Source organism: Hippichthys cyanospilos, chromosome 4 (assembly GCF_059441005.1).
Source record: "Hippichthys cyanospilos isolate Australia breed blue-spotted pipefish chromosome 4, RoL_Hcya_1.0, whole genome shotgun sequence".
Classification (NCBI taxonomy): domain Eukaryota; kingdom Metazoa; phylum Chordata; class Actinopteri; order Syngnathiformes; family Syngnathidae; genus Hippichthys; species Hippichthys cyanospilos.
This window is the reverse complement of record NC_142372.1, coordinates 6,427,596-6,442,298: the sequence shown is the minus strand read 5'-3', so window position 1 is coordinate 6,442,298 and position 14,703 is coordinate 6,427,596. Positions and strand designations below refer to the sequence as shown.

Below are 14,703 nucleotides of genomic sequence, written 5' to 3'. Positions count from 1 at the left end.
TCAATAAAGATAGAGTAGCAAGAAGACTTTTATCGCAAATCCGTGGCAAGACTTTAGGATGTTATATTTCGCAACACTTGAGGGTATTCCAGTTTGCCACGGGAGGATTAACGATATGAGATTTTAACAACCGTTCCTGATTGGCTCCAAAAGCTCACACTGTATGTTAACCTTCTGCACGCTGAATGACATTGCGTCTTAAAGTAACAGGTGCCTTTCCATGGCTAACGAGCTAACAATCAGTTAGCTAACAGTTAGCTTCTTTTGTTTGCTAAATTCAGTTTGTTTTTTTTAGGGACGAGGCGAATTTCCAGCCAATGTCAAGTGGCGTAGGTGAACTTCAGATTAAGCAGGACTACAATTCTTTTTATTTTGAAGCTAGCCTCATTGGCTGTGATAGCGCAGTGGCTAGCTTGAATTGTTGAATTTTCTTCGCCGTCACCGATTATCTTGAATATCACACCCTCTGACTGTGATTGGTTGTCTTTCCTCAGGCATGCTAGTTTTTGACAAATCAAATTTTTAAATGTCAAAATTCTCTTCAACTCATTCAATGCCAAAGATGTACTTTTACGTTTAAGTAAAGACATTTAAACCAAGGTACTTTCACAAATTTCAAGTGTTTGGCTAAAGAAGAGTCTAAAATGGGTATTTTTCCTTGTACAACTTAAAGTAAACAAAGTAATCTATTAAAATTAGCCATACTTAATAAGGTAATAAATTACTTTATGTATCTAAGTACTGAAGTAATCGATTGCCTTACTTTAGGTAAGACTTTAGCATTTAAAGTTTTTTCAAATAGTGATCAAATGTGAACGCCACTAATGTAAGCAATTAGTTTACTGAAGTAATTGAGTACTTAAGTACTCAATTACCTAAACAATGAATACTTTAATTCCTCATTCAATTTTAGACCCTCCTTTTGCTAAAGACGAGAACAAATATAGGAACCTGGGATTGAATGTCTTGAAAACCTTTAAAGTTAGTTACCACAACATTATCATATTCAAAGTTCTGTTTTGTCTCCATTACACCCCGCCATATAAAATGTACCAAACGTGCTGAGTTTGAAAAAGTAGGAAAAAAGAAAACTTCATCAAAGTTCATGAAGATTTGAACGTCTCGCCAGCTTTAGATCGTCAGTGATCTCTAAACATGTGAAATGAAGCATCATCAAGCGCCTATTCCCATCCGCCCACCCCGGAGCCGCCTCGCCGAGCTGTCACTCAACCTCAGGGTCGCCGTGGGAACGAGGAGGGCGTGAGCATAGCGAGCCTGGCTCCTCTAACCTCTCAGCATCTTATATGTATATTTCCAAAGGAGCAATCAAAGGCTGCAAAGCGGAGCGTGATGTAATATTGATGGCCACCAGAGTACACACACATACACGCGTACAAGAGTTGATTGACACATTGCTGCATGGGATTTAATCCGCTTTAACGTGTGATAAATGAATCACTTGAAGTGTAATCCAGTCTCTAACGAAGCGCGTTTCAAAGTAGACGTCGACTTCAAGTCAGTTGACCAGGTTGGGAATGCGGCCCCGACCCGACCGTCACCTTGCCCTCCAGCTCAGCCCTCGGGGAAAAATACTTTGCAAAGTTCCACGGGAGCGTGTCCGCGCAAGGCATGACTTATAACAGATCGTCCTCTTGGTTTCAAGATAAAACGATAAAAATACGACAAATGCTTCACGAAGCTTCATTTGAGAGTAGTTTTGGCTTGTTACTTGCCCTTCAGAAATGAGCTAACTAGCTAGACGGTTAGTTAGTTGGACAGTTACAAATCTAGCTAATTAGCTCTCTTAATGGAGAGACGGTTAGCTAGATTTAGATAGCTAAATAGTTAACGATTTTATGATGGCTAGTTATGTAGCCAGCTAGATAGCTAGAGAGTTAGATAGCTAGTTTGTGAGCTAGTTGAATAGATAGAGTTAGCTAGCTAAATAGCTGAGATAGATAGATGGATGGATGGATGGATGGATGGATGGATGGATGGATGGATGGATGGATGGATGGATGGATGGATGGATAGATAGATAGATAGATAGATCGATAGATAGATAGATAGATAGATAGATAGATAGATAGATAGATAGATAGATAGATAGATAGATAGATAGATAGATAGATAGATAGATAGATAGATACTCACTCTCTAGCTAGCTAGACAGACAGACAGAGAGATATTCTCTAGCTAGCAAGGTAGCTACAGAGTATCTATCAATCTATCTATCTATCTATCTATCTATCTATCTATCTATCTATCTATCTATCTATCTATCTATCTATCTATCTATCTATCTACCTAGATACTCTCTAGCTAGCAAGCTAGCTAAGAAATATCAATCTAGTATCTAGCTAGCTAGAGTTTCTATCTATCTATCTAGATACCCTCTAGCTAGCTAGCTAGAGAGTATCTATCTAGTATCTAGCTACCTACCTACCTAGAGTATCTATCTAGTATCTAGCTAGCTAGAGAATATCTATCTAGTCTCTACCTAGCTCGCTAGCTTGCTAGATAGATAGATAGATAGATAGATATATAGATAGATAGACAGACAGACAGACAGACAGACAGACAGACAGATAGATAGATAGATAGATAGATAGATAGATAGATAGATAGATAGATAGATAGATAGATAGATAGATAGATAGATAGATAGATAGATAGATAGATAGATAGATAGATAGATAGATAGATAGATAGAGAAACCATGGCGTATCAAGGAACACCACTTGATATTTGTCTGTGTTGGTGTGTGTGTGTGTGTGGATTTGTGTGACCGCTCTTTGAGATTGATGGACTTGTAGCGTGTGTAGTGTGACATGTCAAAGGGTGTTGCGGCGGGTTGCGTTGGTCGCGGCAGTGGCAGCGGAGGGGACAAGGGCCCCTTCGCCGCCACTGTCACATTGATGAAGGACGGATTGCACTCGCTCTGATGTGAGCGCTTCATCACTGTGATGTATGGGCCAGTGTGTGTGTGTGTGAGTGTGTGTTTGTAAGTCTGCCTAAATGTTTTCCCTGTGTTAAGCGCCTTTGCTGTTGTGTGTTTTTCCTCCCACACTGGAGAGACATCAGAGTGCAGGTGGTTTGTATTATCCCTACAAATTCCACTCGTGACTTCACAGCGAATCACGAGTCAAGGCGCGCCTCTTCAACCCGACGCGTTGACTGCACGCTTTTTTTTATCACGCCTTTGTACAAAAAAAGTCATGTTTGAAGGTTTTACAGGAATGCCAGAGTTTATTTCTATAGTTTTTTTTATTTAATGATAAAAAAAAAAAACTAAAGTAACATAAAAAATGGTAATCTTATGTGGTGAGATTAATGGTAATCTCATAGTATCATATTGGGCGAAAAATTCTATTTTACAAGAGCATTTTCTAAATCTCTGTTGAGACACCGCAAAAGGACCCACTGGAAAAAAATGGACAACAATTCCTGTAGCACCACCAGATGCTACGGAATTGTCATCTTTCCAGTCAAGACACCAAAAACACCTTGTTCCAGACAACGCCACCCCCCCCTAGTCCTCTGTGGGCAGGGTGTGGTTGCGTGCCTTCCCCTGGGTGGGGGTCCCGCTCTGTAATCAGATGACAAGCATATTGTCTGGCGGCAAAGACCGGGATTACTTTGCTAACCTTTTGGTAGCCCGTGGGAACGACGGCGCTAGCGGGACTTGTTTGGAAAGATCTCCGCTTACACTGAGACTTCCTGTGTGTCTTTGATTCAGTGAAGCCAAAGTCGGGACTTGGTTTGCCTTACTGTATATTACGAATATTAGCGCACGTAGGAGAAGCATGTGTTTTCAGGGCTAGCGTCATAGTAAAAGTATCCTAAATATTTTGCTTTTAGCGTTGGTGTTACTTAGTAATAATGTTCGGTATTGTGGCTTCAAAGCGATATACAGTGATCCCTCCTACTTCTCGGTTTCAGATATCGCGGTCTCAGTACTTTGCGTTTTTTTTCAGGAAAAATAAAAAAATATTTCAAAATAAAAACATCATTTAAACAATGTGCAAAAATGTACAAAAAGTGAAAAGAGCAAAAAAGTCAAAGTAATCAAATAATGAAGTTATATTAGTAAATAACTATGTTAAGAATTTTTCAAGCGTTAGAGTTCGTGACGTTTTTTATCTTATGCTTTTAATTTGTCGGGTCATGTTGCATTTAAGTTTCCTTTCCTGTTCTCTGTGCTCATTCGGCTCGTTACGGTGACGTAGTGAATGACAAGGTAAGCTCATATTTATAGTTTATTATCATTTATGTTGATAACGCACGCTACTGCCTGTGTTTAGTAAGCGACGAGTGTTTATTCTGTTTATGCGTTCGTTTTTGTAGAGGTTGCACTTTATAGTTAGTAGTTGTTGTTAGTTGTTGCTAACCCGCTAATGTCGGCTAAAAGTACAGTAAATTCATAGATTGTTTACATGTTAGTTGGCTGACTTTAAGATTGTTGTTGATTTATTATTCAACAGATACTACATGATACACCATACATGAGCCAAAATAAATGTGAAGTTCAACGTGATGACTTGCGTACTCTTTCACCGGAGTCTCGGTGCAGATAACCAGTCCTGAGAACAAACTAAGTAATATTAGTTATTTAATGAATATACAATAATGTTAATAAGGATAATGTAATGTTAAATAATAGGAGAAAGGAAATAAAATAGGCAAAAAATACAAAAAAAAAAAAAAAGATTGTTTATGGTTACTGCGGCTATATATGGGCGTACATAGAAATCTAGGAACTGATACCCTACTTCGCGGGTTTCAGACTTCGCGGGAGGGGGGGGGGGGGGGGGGGGGGGGGGCGACAGCCCCAATTAACCGCGAAGTAGGGGGATCACTGTACTGCGATACAGCTAAGAGAAATTGTGATATGTATGGGGATATATTGGGCAATTTTTGTCAAAACGTTTTCTATGTCGTATAAAGGAAATAATTTGTATTTATTATTCTTTCTTAGAAGCCGCACATCATCGACATCTTATCTATGAGCGCACATTAGACAAAAACCAAGAAGATTGTAATAGTTATAATTCATTGATTGAATATTTTGATGTAATAAAATGTTACAAAAGATTTCAAAAATAAGCGAGTGGAAATCGACACGCGATATAATGGAAACCGAACATTTTACTTGCGAGAAATTGAATTTAATTAAGTACTTGGAGTGTTCCGATTCAGACGGATTTTGTTTGAGAGCCACAATAAGTCGATAGCAGGGGAACATTAAACGCCGATCTCCCGCCCTGGCGCAGGTAATGAGCAGGCTGAAAGTCGTCCATTTTCTTTGATCAAACGAGCCTCTCAGCGTCAGTGACTTTTAGCGGGAATTTTATCCCGACTCGACTCAGCTACAAAGCGCAAGACCCTTTCAAAGCGTCCTACAGCGATGCGCCGGCGCCGTCCCGTAATCACGCTGGCTGGTAAACAGAGTGAGGAAATGTTGTGTTAGTTGATGCCGCCAATTAATTATATTGCAAGTCATTTAAAAATCTATAAAAGAAGTATAAACCGGTTGAGGCTGTTTGAGAAATTGTAAGTATGGTATTAAAAAATGCAATACGTGTATTTCAATGGCCTGGGGCGTTGTTATATTGGAGCCTTTTTTATTTTAAAAAAAGGAGCTCTGTCTTAAAAAGGAGTAAAGTGTAAATTATGCATATCATTCCTCCCCTGCACCAACACCCCTCCCGCCCCCCTTCCTCCTCCAGCCCTTTGCCTTTTCTTTTTTTTTCTGTTTTTTCGCAGGAAACATGGCCGCAGTCCACGTGTGCTTTGTCCCGCTCATTCCGCTCTCCTTCCCTGGGGGTGGTAGAGGGAGAGAGGTGGGTGGGAAGGGAGGTGGAGGTGTCAGAGTGTTGCCTGGGAGAGGCTCTTTTTGGGTGCTGGAGGCGGCCAAAGGAGCCTTATGTGTGTGCGTATGTGTGAGCAATGGAGTGTGTTGCACGGAGCCCGTGGTGTGAGGCTGATTTTTTGCTCTGCGGGCGACACAACTGGAAAACCAAACCCCCCCCTCCAAATATTCTACTATGAGTATATGAAAATGCATTTCTTGATTTCATGCACGGGACTGTGGCCGGACAACATTTTGTTGTAAAAGGTTTTTTGAGTAAAGTCAGCCTGTTTCGCGGAATGTTTTTGTACAGTTAATAATGCTACTTGGATCTACCTCTCCTGTACCTTGAGTTTACTGTAATTCCACTTTTGACCACTAGATGGTGGCGTGTTAATTTACAGTAATACCCCAAATATAAGACACACTTTTTTTTCCCAAAAGTAGAAGCCAAAAGTAGCCACATAAGTCGAGTTGTTCATTTTTATATCAACCTTATTCTTACCTACGATAATTACCGTAACGACGACCTAGAGCAGGGGTGTCAAACTCATTCTTATCGAGGGCCATGTTGCAGTTACAGTTTCTGTCAGAGGGCCAGGATGACTGTGATAAAATACATTTTGGGTGTATTTGTCACACTTCCAACTAGTTTTGAAATCAGAGAGAGGGTGAGGGCAAAAAGCGCTTGCTTTTCCCCCCAAACAATTTCTTAATTGACTTAAAAAAGTGATATTTTGACTGGAAACTTGAATTGGAATGGGCGTTTCGCGGGCCGCGTGAAATGATGTGGCGGGCCAGATCTGGCCCCCGGGCCTTGAGTTTGACACCCGTGACCTAGAGGGTGGACCTCAGTTGGTTTTTAGCAGCCAGTGCCTGCTGCAGCTAACAGCAGCACGTTTTAGCGGAGTAATTTTGGCATTATTTTCAATAAAAGAAGTGAGCAGACTGAACCAACGTCCGAGTCCATCCTAGTTCACACACAGGAATATTTCTCATACGGGGAGGATTGTTTCAAAATAACTGCTTTGGGCATGTTACACTGGCGGTTACAATGGTTCACGGACCGCTCACCATGTGGGAAATCTGAAAAGCACTTCACTTTTTACTGTGAATAATCAAACTGGATTTTATTGCGGTAGGCACTTCTTGTTTAGGAACCTACGCAAGACTCTCGCTTCATGTCCTTAGCCAAGCAGAGTTCGTACATGTTTATATCGTAAATATTCTACGTGATATGCAGTTCAAATAAATTATTGGGGTTATTTAATTGTAATTTTGTATCAGAGAGAGGCTAGAAGTAATTTTACTTACAATTCAAATTAGGACTTTCACAATAACTAGCGATTAGCATTGCATTTAAGCTAGCAATTTTTTACATTAGCTTGCAAACATTAGCATAGTAGCTTAGTCTACTATTCATATTATATCAGACAAATGGGGCAGAGCAATTTGCTGTATTTTATTATACAGAAAAATTAAAAGTGTTTTTTGGCTTTCATCTTTTTATCTACTGTGGATAAAAGCCTCTACAAGTGTTATCATTGAAGGAGTTATCTCCCTATTCTAGCTCGTGTTGTGACATAACCAGGGATGAATAGTATACTTTATACATTGATTACGCAACCAAAACTGAACGTTGCCTGTACTGTTATTAGTCTGTGCACATTCAACAATAGCAACATTAAGTATAACACAATGAATCAAAAAGTTTTTCCTCAAAACTGTCCGGTTTACAAAAAAAAAAAAAAACAACAACAATATAATGACACCCTGAAATGATCTTAGTGTTGCTGTGCCATCCTAAGATTTTAATCAGGCCGCTCTGGCCACCTCTATGAAAAAATAACTGGATAAAAAACTTCCACTAACAACCCAGGCTAAACTTAGCCAATCCCCCAGCACACAAAGCTCGTCTCTTAGCTGAGATCGCTTCAACACACAGTAATTAAATCACCAATGGGAAACTTGCGTTACCTGCACAGAGTTGAGCCTGCAGTAGCCGTTGAGGGGGAAGCGGATGACGTGGGTGGGGTCCTGGTTCCACCCGGCGTTGACCGAGTTGCACATAACGTCTCCCGTCTCGGGGAAGATCTCCTCGATGAGGACCTTCTCTCCGCTCAGGGCGATCCGCTCGCCCAGGTCGGGCGCCACTCGCACCACCAAGCAGTCGCAGGGCTGCGCCATGCGCCGCTGCTCGCGCTCCTGCTTCCAGCGCTCCAGTTCCTTGATCATGGGCGTCAGCTGGTAGTAGCGCGCCTCCTCGTACAGCAGCTGGAAGTCCTGCCGAGGCGGGAGCGCGACAAGAAGGCCATTTCATTAGGTACACCTGCACAGAATGATGAGTTCTGATGCAAAAGACTGACATTCGGCAACGCGTTGTGATTAGTTAGAGCTGTCAAAATGAATCTTGGAATCTATTTTTAACTTCAAGTTATCAAAACGCTCATCCTTCGAACAGTAATTATTCTGATTTGTCTGTAGTCCTTAATGAATGTAGTCTGATTTATCTTTTGATCGTTTAATCAACGTACGTACATTTGGTTTTACTTTTAGGAAAATAATGACTGCGCTCGGGACGGAAGTAGTTTCGGAAAAGTCGGTGAGTACAACATCCCTTTTGTGTATTATTGCTTTTTTGTTGTTTTTTAAATCACCAAATATGAAATAAAAATAATTGATAAAAAAATCTAGAAATGAGAAGAAAAAGTCATTCCTCGCTGTCTAAAAATGTCAATAGTTATTCCATATATATATATATATATATATATATATATATATATATATATATATATATATATATATATATATATATATATATATATAATTATTGACATTTTTAGACAGGGAGGAATGACTTTTTTCCTCATTTATAGATTTTTTTATCAATTATTTATATATATATATATATATATATATATATATATATATATATATATATATATATATATATATATATATACATACACATACATTTTTTTTAAATTTATATATTGTTTATTTTATGCATATTCATATTATTAATATCCACCAATTGGGGCAGCCCGCTCCCGCTACTTTTCAAATTTTGTCCTACTTGTCATTGTCCAATGAAAAATCATTTTGGAAACACTTCAAATTCAAAAGGTATCGAACACATTAAGAGATCACGAAATTAACTCTCAAAATTGTACATCTTTGAAGAGAAAGTAATTCGAGGTCATAACGTCCATGAAAACAAATTGACAAAAAAAGTTCCCATTTGACATAAAGTCAACCAAAAATACAAACAGGACATAAGCAGGTGGCAGCTCCCGATGCTTAGCATCGCCGAGTTAGCCTTTAGCATGTTCCCAGCTCCATCAAGGCCATCACGCACGTTATGCAGACGAGTTGTGCAGCAGATTGCCTTTCTCCATTCCCCCGGCGGGTAGCGCTCGCTGGGGGCGCTTTGCCCCCACGCATTTGCCTCTAATTTCCCACAAGAGCAGATGGCGCCATCATTCAGCGAGAAGAGAAGGGATGCGTACGTTTTTTTTTTGCCTCGAAAACAGATGGAAGGTGTGGCGTAGGCGAACGTGAGGGCAATCATCAGAGGGAAGGAGGGAGAAGGGGGCATTTCAATATATGCCCAATATATATTAATGAGGTTAAGATCCTATTACCAACAGATTTTAATTAGGTTAAGCTTAAATCCTACTGCTAAACAATTAGTAATTAATACATATGTGTTCATATCAACGGGGACTGAAAGTGACAGTCTCATTCCTACTTTTTCAAGGCAACTATTGTACGTTGCTCATGTTGCTTAGCTGCTAGCTAGCCATTTCCAACATTTCCCTTCTGTTTTTTTAAAGACTATAATGACAAGTGCGAACGGAAAAATGTTGCTTAACCTTTTGTTTGGTATGCTAAATGGAGACTTGTATGTTCTCTAGGAGCTTGAGAACAAGATGGAAAGAAAAACAATATTTAGTGATGAAATTGGAAAGATCTTTTTGGATTAAAAAAAAACGCTGCGCTGAAAAGGGAATCACCATTTTTTTTTGCACTATTTTTTAAATGTAATTGTTGCAACTACTTTTCTTGGTTAAAGTTTAATTTGATGTGGATTAAATCCACCCCTTATTCAGAAAAAAATACCATTTTATTTTTAGTAATTTTACTATTATTACTAATTTACTTTTAAAAATGCTCTTAATATTACAACATTGCCCCTTTAAAATATTTACCAAATAAAAGAACTCATTTGGAAAAAAATAATTAAAATAATGTTTTTCCCAATAAAATAGTATCTAAGTATAAAGTACCAATCAAAAGTTTGGAAACATCATTAAAACATGCTAGCCAGTATTTAAATTGCACAGGTTACCTCAAATTCATTTATAAAGCATCATAATAAATCATCATCAACATCCCAAAAGCTATCTGAGAAAATACAAAAGCCTTTACCTAGGTAAAACCTGATTATTTTGAATAATAAAAAATACATTTTAGTTTGACTGGCAATATTTTGTTTACCAAATTACTCCATGAATATTTCTTCATAACATCAATGGCATTAGTATTAATCATCAATTAAATCGTCACATTATTCCATTAAATCGCACAGAAATTGCCACCAAACGAAATAGTTTTCATACTGATTGTCAAAAATCTGCACTGCCTCATCTGTCCCGCCTCCGAAGCCAATGGATGGATGTGTTTTTATACCGGGTTCTTTCTGCGAGGCACTTTAGTCATCCCCGTTCCCGCCCAAAACAACAGTCATCTGTAGCGCCGACGTGAGGATGAGAAGAAAAAGGCGGCGCCCGGCGGTGGCTTCATAGCCGCCGCCAGCTCTACCGGACAACTTCATTCCCGAAAAAAAAAAAAAAAAAAAAAAAAGCCGGGTCCGGACAGACAGCCCTTTTTGAGCGTCAGAATAATGGCCGACCTGATTGGCCGCCGGCAAGGCGACATCTCAGAGGGAGGAAGAAGAGGAAGATGATAAAAATAGTCTCTCGCAGGAGGACAGATAGAACGGCCGTGTGTCTCAGACAAATTATGAGACACACGAGTGAATTTGAACATTATGAATCGGTGTCATTTTGACGTGGGAAACGGCCGATATGGAACACCGCCTTCTGCACTTTTACAAAAGATTGTATTAGCTATCCGTCTTACCGACACAGTAATAAAAAGAGGTACAATCGTATCAATAATCGGGCTGAATTTGACGCTGATTAATTGAAAACTGATTACTCAGAAAATGTATTAAAAATACTGTAGGACCAGGAAGCACGCTGACAGGCTGGAGGGCTTTATTAAATTACAATAGCTACTCATACATTTTGCATAAATAATCAGCTATTTTTACTTTTGTTTTTATTTTTCTATGGCTGATGAGCTTGTTGCATTATGTTACAAATTTTGGAAATTCCTTTGATTTCTTCTTGACATCATAAAAGAATCAATGGGGCAAAAACTCTAGGGAGCTGAAATTTCCAGCAGATGATTAAAACATATAAAACTTCAAAAAAACAACCATTCTGATATTTCTGTGTGATCGCAGTTGGATGTGCACGATTTTGTGCACAAATAGCATAATTTTCCAAATTTTGGACCATAGAAAACCATTGTAATTACAATTTTTGACATGCATATCAAAGAAAACGCGTCGCAGTTTAATTCAATTACAAGCATGCCGCGTCGCTAGGCGGCAGTAGTGTCGCCGAATTCTGTCCAATCAGAAAGAGCTTCCGCCTCTGACGTTGCCAGTATCTTTGGCGGGAAAATGAGTAGCGCGATGACGCAAATCTCCGTAAAGCTGTAAACACATTTACTGCAGGTTTGCAATAACCCCGGCCGGCTACGTATAGACAATGCCTGAGTCGAGTTTCAAGTCTTTGGCGGATGAGTCTAAGTTGCAAGTTTAAAAATATGCTTCTTTAAATCTCTTGTAGCACCCGAGTTGCACCCCGCTCACTATAACACGCAAAAAGCACGAATAATGGAATTGCGTCTCGGAATAGACGAAGTAGCATCGATTCAATGCACAATCGTGACGGTTCATAAGCGCACCTTGAGCACGACTGAGCGCTGCTTACTCTTGTGCGATTAATTGCGTGTTGAATAACGAGGACGGTTATTAACAGCGAATATTTTATTTTTTTGTTCCAGCGACGTCGGCCGAAATGTTTCATTTTGCTATTCCGCTCAGACTTTCACATTGATTTAACAAAACACACAAGGCTGCGGCTGCCAGCAGCAGAACAGACCCAAGCCTGGGGCGACGGCAAGCCTGATTGTGTTCAGATAAGGACATGCTCAATTCTGCCTCGCACTATTTGCATTTTTTTTTCCCTCCTCCTCTTCCCTCTGCTCGGGCTTCACGCAAATTGAAAGGTATGCAGATCAACACGGGCTTATGCGAGGGGATTGTAATGAGTCGAAACAATGAAGTCGGACACATTCTCCTCAAGCGCGGCTGCCTGATTGGACTGTCAAGATTTCACAGAAGGCGAGGCAAAGCATGACTAAAAAGGCGCAAAACTAATCGGTACTGAGTCAGACCGTCATTTGCCAAAATATGTGCGGCTTTCATGTCATGTTCTGTTCTTTGAGGCTTGGATCCGGTTCAGACTCTCTGTGAGACCCCCCCCTCCCCCCTCATCCAAGAACTGGCCCCCGGCTCGGGGTGGCTCGGTCTCGCCACGTTCCTTTGGAGAGAATGATGAACGAGGAGCCCGTGTGGAAAGGTCATTTAAGTTAAGGTGGATTAAAGCGATGAGAAGAATAAACAATATCGCGCAATAATCCTCCGACGGGAAGCAGCCTTGGATGAAATAAACATTGTAACAGAGCCTTGAATGGCAATGTTGATTCATACATATTTTTTGGCTAACCGGCTAAAGTTGCCGTCAATTTAATTTAAAACAGATTTGTTTTACCGGTGGATTAAGCTTTATGCATTATTTGTCTTTTCAAGTACACATCCTCATTAATAAACAAGTGATTTTTTGACAGCCAGATTGCATCATGGGAAATTTAGCTTTCCATAGACTAAAATTAATAATCTGACTGTGCTACTGTTCAAAACTAACAAGTCTTAGAGCTAAATGGCTAACTGTATTAAAAATACTTTTGTAAGGCATCTGGCAGCTAATGTCTTAAAAGCTCAGATACATTTAAAACAGGGAAGATTTGCTACATTCATGACGAAAAGTGGAGATAGCTTGTGGCTACGCTAGCAGCCAAGTTGTTAGCTGCATCGCAACAAACACCAGAAAAGACCCAAAATCAATGATAAACTGCATTTAAAACTAACACCTTCTGCAGCCCACAGTTGCTGTGAACATAGCATAACAACTTTACTGGCCAACTGTGTTCAAAAACTACAATGTGTATTTCTGTTCTCTGGTAGCTAATGTCATCAAGCTAGCCTTATTATAAGGGCTAGGCAAGACAGTGAGTATTTTCAGTTTACAGATTTTTAGTCACAAAAATATGATAGCGCTGAAATAATGTTTGCTTAAACTTGACAGATTATTGGGTTGTTTTGATCAAAATTCTTAAAGGGTTTAGAATATGTACGTATGTAAAACCACAGGAAGCTAATCATCAGGCTAGCCTTATCATTCGGTCTTAGAGCAAACTGGGTGGTATTTCCATTTAACCAAGTTTTAGCAAGTTTTCCAATTTTTGGGCAGATACAACACAGAAAATTCCCACTTTCCCATTGGATATATTCCAAACAAATTAACGAAACTAGTAAAATAGCTTCAAATAACAAAAAGTGCTAAGATATTTAAAACGAACAAAAATGAATAAATGAATAAACTCTGGTCAGAAATGCATTTGCTTAAACTTGACAGCTTGATTGCAACCAAAAATTCTTTATGAGGTGGTAAGGCATCTTTAAACAAACTAGCAAACAAATATGTTCTAATCCAAGTCATTTGCCTGGCCTCTAAGCAGTGCAAATCTTCTTTTAGTGTATTTTGGAACAAGGTGTTTTGTTTTTGTGCTTTGGTTAACACGTTAATGAAACTTGGTTAATGTAATCAGAAGTAAAGAAGTGCAGAAAAGCTAATTGGCTAATATGCTATACGCTTAGCCACAAATGGCACTTAAAATCACAGGTACAGCAAAATTGATATTTATAAGAGCCGTGGACGGCATTCTCCAAGTGTGCAATTCACAAATGTACATAGACATAGTTTCTTTTCTTTTTTTTAATTCATAATTTTGGTGATATGTTGAACTGTCATGCTAGCTGCTAACCTGGCTGTTCTCTTGTGCAGTCTTGGTACATTTTCAACTATTTCAAAACAATGGTTTTCAAGTGGTCATTATGGGGTTGAGTATAGTCTTTTATGAGGGGAAAATGCTCTACTTGGGAATAAGACTAAAAATCAAATGTGGAATAAGAATAAAGTGCATTCAATACTTTCCTGACGCGCTATAAATGTGACCAAATAAAATACATCTCATGTTGTGGGTGCAGCGACACTTACTTTAAAGTCTTCTGGAAGCAGCAACTTGCTGGTCCTGAGGAAGCTGAGGATGTAGCGGAATATCTCGCCGTCTCGATCTATGAAGTAGTGCTGCTTCAAGCTGTCCAGCACGATGGGCTCGGTGCCGTTGAACAGGCGACTAATTCTGCAAATTCACACGAGCGGCACACACGCAAAAAAAAAACACACACACACACTTAATGAAATGAGCCCAGCTCCAGTCAAATGCATGAAACAATTACCCTCCATTTATTTTTCAATTTTGTTAGCTGCTAGCCCGAAATGCTTTTTTTTTTTTTTTTTTCGCGTGGCCGTTTGAAACAAGGAGCTCAAGGCGGCGTTTCTCCGCTGCAGACTCGTTTGAAGTGCCCCACT

The 14,703-nt window shown here is 39.5% G+C and overlaps 1 protein-coding gene across 5 annotated transcripts in view; it reads right to left on the bottom strand.

Annotated features, from left to right (window-relative positions):
- Positions 1-14,703, bottom strand: part of kctd15b (potassium channel tetramerization domain containing 15b) — a 31,281-nt gene that overhangs the window by 2,899 nt on the left and 13,679 nt on the right. For all 5 annotated transcript variants that reach the window (XM_088412978.1, XM_088412977.1, XM_088412976.1 and 2 more), the window contains 2 exons: positions 14,329-14,473; positions 7,829-8,134 (listed from right to left, as the gene is read on the bottom strand). In XM_088412978.1, coding sequence (XP_088269104.1) covers positions 7,829-8,134; positions 14,329-14,473 — 451 coding nt within the window. The remainder of the gene's footprint in view (positions 1-7,828; positions 8,135-14,328; positions 14,474-14,703) is intronic.